General features: G+C 35.9%; 1 protein-coding gene across 1 annotated transcript; it reads right to left on the reverse strand.

Annotated features, from left to right (window-relative positions):
* Window positions 1-3,633: 3,633 nt before the first annotated feature.
* On the reverse strand, window positions 3,634-6,914 carry LOC113275541 (GTPase activating protein 1-like). The gene is made up of 3 exons (XM_026525069.1): window positions 6,495-6,914; window positions 5,603-5,698; window positions 3,634-4,321 (listed from the first exon to the last, which is right to left on the reverse strand). Exons 1-3 carry the CDS (start codon window positions 6,687-6,689, stop codon window positions 4,031-4,033), a joined length of 582 nt encoding a protein of 193 aa, XP_026380854.1. The 5' UTR covers window positions 6,690-6,914; the 3' UTR covers window positions 3,634-4,030.
* Window positions 6,915-7,193: the final 279 nt, after the last annotated feature.

Genomic DNA, 7,193 nt, shown 5'->3' on the forward strand with positions numbered 1-7,193 from the left:
CATTGGGATTTGTGAAGCCAGATCCAACTATTTTCTCTGTAGATGCATATTTTGATCTTACTTGTTCTATCATATTGAGTTTTATCTTCTCTAACATTTACTCGAGATTTATCTTTGATTGGTAAGATATAAAAAGTAATCACAAAAGTTCTTCATCTCAGACTCTTGTGATTCCGCAATAACTTTTCATGTTAATAAGTTGGGTTATTGTGAGGTGACTAATATTTTCTAAGCTACTCTTCGGGAGTATAAGACCGGATTATTAGTTGGTTCCTGTTCACCTTGATTTTATCAAAAGACGGAACAAAGACGGAATAAAGAATGGACATATATGTGGGAGACAGATTTGTTTATAAGTCTTCGACTTTAGGTCGTAGCAACTCTTAGTTGTGGGTGACATCAGCTAAGGTAATCAAGTGCGTAGAATCCGGCGTGGTTCTAGAGGCGTAAGAAACGCGACTGTACCTTAATCGGTGTGAGACTTGGTTAGGTCTCAACTACATTCCAGTCCGAAGTTAACTTGTAGTAGGCTAGAATCTGTAGCGGTTAATACAGTGTGTGTTCAATCTGGACTAGGTCCCGGTGTTTTTCTGCATTTGCGGTTTCCTCCTTAAAAAAAATTCTGGTGTCTGTGTTATTTCTTTTCTGCATTATATTTTTATATAATTGAAACATCACAAGTTGAACGTAGTTCAATCAGTTGATAAATCCGACATTGTTTGTTGGATAGAACTTGATTGACACTTGGGCATTGATCTTTGGTACCGTCCAAGTTATTTCTCATATCAATCAGGTTCGCAGATTTCTATCTGTTTGATTGAGATTAAGTCTATTAATGTAAACTGTTACATTTAATTAGAACTATTCTATTTAGAAATGAAAGTAAAATTAAATTTATAACAACTCCATCAATGTCCTACTGAAGTCGTATGTGTACCTTTTCACATCCTATACGGGTTATCAAAAATTCCTTAAGAATTTCGTAATGAGCTCCGTGAGCATAATTGGTTCCTTTCCATCTTTGTCATTCCTCTCAAGCTCGCAATACAACTGCAGCATTGGTTCTACCCCTAAGTTGATATCGATGGCAACCCTAACTAAACTTATAGATTCTTCTAACTAGTTTTTTTATAGTCCCAAATCGATTGAACTACCCAGCTATATTACGATTATTTGGGTTATCAGTGCCAGTGCAGAAGTTATAAATCCTCCTCCAATAACTCGCTAAACCATTTTGGCGTCGTTTCATACTCTTAGCCGAATAACATACAACAAAGTTTCTACGTAGAGATAAAATCGTCATATAAGGCAAACTTTGTAGGATTAATATAAGGTTGAGCCATTATTCAGAAATTATGGACGGAAAAGTTAGAGAGGTGTTATTTTTGAATGGAAATGATTGAATTTCTAGGAGAAGAATTAAAACTTGTGGGATGAACTAGCCGCTATCGGCCCAGACTTGCTCAGTAGGCTCAACCTGAGACACGTTCATCCTCTCAATATGAGTCAATTCTCAGTCTAACCTTAGCCGATCGGTTAGGTTCAAATGATCGTCTGAAGTTGAGTTAACCGATTCATCTTGAGAAGGAGTGAGTAATGCTCAGATTGGAGCGTTTACCTATCCAGTTTGACCATTTTCTTTGGCCACTATGAGGGAATGGGTAAATTTTTTCGTTGCCACCTTACCGGAATTCGATAATTAAATGACCATTTGGAATCTCAAAAAGTGAAACGTAACATCTTCAGAGAATCAAGGGGTTATCAAACAATGATCAAACAATCGACCGTCAAACAATGATCAAATAATCGAAATGATCAGATAATCGAAAAGTTAGTAATCGAGGTCATAGTTTTACATGTAAATAAAAATCGGTGAGAAATTTCTTTTCCTAAGGTTGGACAAGGAAAAAGTGGTTATCATGAATACATATTGTTTTGTTCAAATGGAATTTAGTTTAAAGTAGTAAGATATTATTTCGATTTGATGAGCCTAGCTATTCTTTTCATCAACCTCCAACAATCAAATAAACGGAAGAAGTTACATTTTGTTTGGCATTTCATAGGTGTTTCATTCGTTGTAATATTATTAATTGTCAATAATTTAGTTGGATGCATCACATAAGAGAGAAAAGATGAAACACGAATGAGGGGGACATGAACGTGTACATGGTCTCAAAACAAGCCATAAATCTTGTCATGAACAAACGATCTGGGAACATAGTTACAAAGGACATGTACACAAATCTATAGCAAGGATATCACGAGGGACCATTTCCAACAGCCGATCAAACAAAAAATCAAAGGATCTTCTTGACAATCCTCGCTATTTTACGATTCACCTTTCTAACAAGATTTCTCTTAAATTATTTTAACAAACTCGTGGTAGATTTTACAATTTTGAAGAAATGCGGAAATAAACATACTAATCAGTTATTAAACAATTTGAAAATTAGGGGGAAAAAATGTTCCAATAGCACGCAAGCAGATGTTTTTAACCGAAAAATGAAGCTCATAACAAAAATTGGACGGAAAACTATAAATGAATTACCAACATAAATATATATATATATATATTCGCAAGAGCAAGGACATGTCTAAATGATGCTACTAGGTAGACCCAAACTCAAATAACCCCTTGGCTTATAAGATAACCTCAAAATCAACGGACTTGTTTTTGCTGTTCAAAAGCAGTCATCATTTCAAATATTCTCCTGTGCTGAAAATGAATCTCCCGGATATTCTTTGCGCATGCTATTTCACCATCGATTGTTGTACTAGAAAAACAAGCCTAGTTTTCCACCCAGTTTCTTATCTGTTGACGTGACAAACCTGTCTGAAAATCACAAATCTGAATTTGATTCTTAGGTTGGGGCCAAATCCCATATGATTGAAGGGTTGATTTTGCTCGGCACTGGTAACCCTGCAGCAACCTTTTCTGTTCGGTTCACAAATGTGGACGGAATATGTTGACCGTTGACTTGATTGAGATGCTCAAATGCAATATTACCAGTTTGAGACTTTTGAGTATCTTGACAATGATCTTATCCTGCAACCTACACTCCAGCACCAGGCTGGTCTGAAATGAAAACTTGGCTTGGAAAATTTAAGTACTCCAACGTCTCAAAACTTGATGAAAAAGGCAGGAGTTGATGTTTTAGGAGAGCAGGCGACAAAAGATCAAAAAGCCATTGAACATAAGATTCTAGTAATAATTGGCCGAGGAAAAAAGGAAGTGTGTCAGAAAGAGACAGTGGGTGGTAGCATAGAAGTCTGAAGTGGGAATGAGCAAGCAAGACCACGTTTAGTTGCACGCACCGCAGCACTTTGGACACTTTGGAGCGGTTTTCAATATCTCTTTTGATTATATTAAAGCACGGCTGCACGGCTATCTTCTTATCGTTCCCTTGTTGCTCTCATGTCTCCGCTGCATTTTCAAACTCCTCTTGGTTTTGCCTTGGAACACATGATGTTCCTTAGACTCCTACAAGAACATATCTGCTTTTCTCTTTTCGAATTTAGGGTCACTTTGCTTTGTGTTTGGCAAGTTGGCTCACAGGGTGGAATATCCTTCTGCAACTTTTAAGTTCCTCGACGCTAGAATCACCCCTCGGAAACAGCATTTCAGGAAACATATCAAGAGAAAACTACTCCATTTCCATCTTCTAAATACACTCTGACAGTCTAAGGCAGACCAGTTCTGACTTGAGTTCAAACAAAATACGAAATTGCACACATACTGCTAATATATTACAGATTGCACGTTTTTGTAGGTATGACCATAAGTAAAAGGAAGCAGAAACACATTCTTCGTACAAGTTTCTATTCACCTCTATAATGCCAAACCAGTGCATAAGTTCAGAAATACTGCTAAAATTACAAGCCTAAAGATTTCACGAAACATCATTCTCTGGTTTTAAATACTAACCTGGAAGTCTGCCATTGAAGCATCAACCAGTTTAGTATGTTTTTCCAATAGGAATATATACTAGCACCCATTCAGGTGTTACGTTACATATATAGAAACCCCTAATTAAACACGCTTGGCACCTGGCAGATCAATCCACTGGAGTTGAAGTTCAATTTCACCACATTCAACATCTCTGAGCCTGAGAATCATATTCTGAACAACTTTATTATCCTCCACCATAATAATGCTTTCTTCAGATAAACAGTTTTTCCTGCCTGGGGTCACTTTTGTAACTACGGTACCATTTGGAAGTCCTACTAAATGCATCTTCACAGCCTCTAAAAATGGTTTTATATCAAATTCAGCATAACCCATTTTGTCATCTAAACTGAATGTGTCCTTGTCATACACTGTCTGCGAAAACCAACACAAAAGATCATGAGAAATATTTACTGATGTTAGTAACCACATAGCAAAATTTTAAGGGGAAATGGCTCATGTGTGTCTCAAACTTCGTTTAGGACTTTCCAGCAACCGGAAAAAATAAGATTAGACTGAAGTGTCGTACAAAATGAAACACAGAAAGCATCAATGCAGAACAGATAGGAAGCAATTCCCACTTGTACAACTGATGATTAAAGATTGCATAACAAAGACCCGCAAATCTTAAGCCACATTTTGCCAATATCCTGGCAGAGAAGTGAAACTAGGGCAAAGTCTCACAGTTTATGAACTCGATGCATATGCTACCCTGTGGACTAGGAGGTATTTCTGCTAGTAATAGTCCTCCTATTGGGCTCATGCAGTTCATGAAGGAAAGGCTAAGTAACCATATCAGTTCACGGAATGTGTTGCAGTGTGTAAAAGATAGATAACATATAGTGAACTGTGTTCTGTGTCTGGGTTCTTTTCTCAATTGAGTACTGAAAATCTGTCCCCAGGCATTATTCCTCTACTAAACTGAGTATTCATGGCTACAAGTGACAGAAACGACGACAGACAGTAGCACGCTTTTCTTTCTAGTAAATATTCCTCAGATAAGTATCTTGACAAGGTTTAGGCAGATTGATTCAAAACTCAAACACGATCTTTAATTATGTTGGCTATACAGAGTATCATCTTTAGCACCCGAGAAAAGCTGTAACTACATTGTAAAAAATTAACGTCTTTACTGGGAATCAGCATGAAAAATACATTTTGTTTTTTAACAGCTCAAATGGGTAACAACCGATTAATTTGCTGTTTGGCACAAGTAGGTGAAGATGTACTTAAGTTTATCAATTATGGGCTAATGGCAAGGTGGAGTTCCTAACTTAAGCGAGTCATGACAGTACACCGTTTAATCCTTTCAAGTTTCAACAAAGAAAACATACACATAAACCATCTTTCAACGATAAATATCAGTTAAGTCTGAATGAAAGAAAAACTCTCGAGGTACCGATTAAATTGAGAAGCATTTGACAAGTAAAAGTATGTACAGACGCAATTGTTCCGCACCAGCAAAGAGAAATCAGTAATGGCAACATTTACAAAAAACTATCTAAATGTTAATGCAGAAACAGAAGGTATGTCCTAAGCCAACAATGTAATAAGGATAACTGCAATCGAACAAGATTTTCTTGTCACAAGTTTTAACAAAAAATTGCTGCTACAGCGCATGTCCAACCATTTTAGTTTATAGGGAAGAGCACTTACAAGTTTGACTGGCAAATTAGGATCTTGAACACAAAGAGTCAGATCTTCATTCCACTCAGGGTTAACATCTTTTTTAATCACACGAGTCTTGAGTTTCTGCATCAAAATTTTTGACATTTGTTACACCATACCAAATCACAAAAACAATACCACCGATTAAAAGTTTAACAAACAAGGTTAAGATGAAGAAGTAAACAAGACCTTCTCTTCGCCTCCTAAACTCAAACGAACCATCAAACAACTAGTACTATGTATATCCATGAACTTGGAAATGAAAACTTCAGAAGATTTCGCTCGAGAAACCGGCGAAGATTATTTTAATAATATAATCAGTAGTACACTAGATAAGTAAACTCTGGAAACTTAGAAGAATATTTTGTCACATTTTTGTCATGGACTAAAAATCAAACAAGTCAGCTGAAGAATGAGGGGAAACCCAAGATTACTTTGTCTCTTTGAAGTTGCAAATTATAGGTACAATTTGAGCAAATTCTAAAATCAAGATGAAGTAACTAACAAACCATCTCTGTAGTTGTCACAAAAAAGAGTGAGATTTCTATGATATATAACAGCATGAAGAGATGAGCAACAAAATCAAAACATGACCATTGAACATCAAAATAAAATTTGGCCAAAAATTTCTCATCAACTTAGAATTCTTTTAATTTTTCTACAGATGTATAAGAACTTAAATGGCAAGATCACACCTTTCTCTACAGACAAAAACAAAAACTCTTTAACCCATGAAGGGTTTGGTCATATCCCATCAAAATTTGAAGATCACTCAAAAACATAGGAAAATACTAAAAAATAAATAATAATAATCAAGAATCAACAAATGGGTCACATTCAAAATACCAAAAAAAAAAAAAGAAGTTTCTAAAAATCAAACCTGTTTACCCATCTTGACGACAACGTAGGGATCACTAGTAAGAACATCCCGAATAGCTAAATTCATCCCACGGATGACTTTAATTCTGAGAAGACCCAACAAGTTATCCATTGAAAATGGTGTTTGGGAAGATGGAGAAGATGGTGGTGAAGAGAAATTAGAATAAGTTGGACTTTGATGCGATGATTCCTCCATTTTGACAATCCTTCTGTATATAAGACCCCACTTACGTCGTAATAAATCAATTCTGAAAAAGCTATAATAATAATACCATAAACAAATTAATTTCAACTAATGTGAAAAGACACCAGAAGAGAAAAGGGACTGTAGTTCTGCAAATTTCTTCTTTTTTTATTGCTTATTTAATGAATTAATGGAACAAAAGAGAGACTTTTTTCCAGATCAAATCCACTTTAAAATGGTCATATTCTTTTCTTTTTTTGTGATTTTTTGGGAAAATATTTAGACTAAAATGGTTAAATATTTGTGGACAAAAAAGACTGACTTGACTTTTCTCAAGTGGAGATACCCCGAGTTGTGTGGTATTTATTGGACGACTATAAATACTATAATGTTGTCGGGATCCTAGAATGTTGCCAAAATTTGAAGTGGTCAGCAGGGAACAGACGATAATTACTGTCTGAAATTACGCGTTGCTGAGCAACCTGGAACATGAAAGCACAGAAGCATACCGCAACA

The sequence above is a fragment of the Papaver somniferum genome, chromosome 4 (assembly GCF_003573695.1).
Source record: "Papaver somniferum cultivar HN1 chromosome 4, ASM357369v1, whole genome shotgun sequence".
In the NCBI taxonomy this organism is placed as follows: Eukaryota; Viridiplantae; Streptophyta; class Magnoliopsida; order Ranunculales; family Papaveraceae; genus Papaver; species Papaver somniferum.

Excerpts from the sequence above, each read along its gene's own strand:
- LOC113275541 (XM_026525069.1), bottom strand. The coding sequence starts at position 6,689 with ATGGAGGAATCATCGCATCAAAGTCCAACTTATTCTAATTTCTCTTCA. Across the intron at positions 5,699-6,494 it reads TCGTCAAGATGGGTAAACAG|AAACTCAAGACTCGTGTGAT; the intron begins GTTTGATTTTTA and ends ATTTTGATGCAG. Across the intron at positions 4,322-5,602 it reads CTAATTTGCCAGTCAAACTT|ACAGTGTATGACAAGGACAC; the intron begins GTAAGTGCTCTT and ends TGGTTTTCGCAG.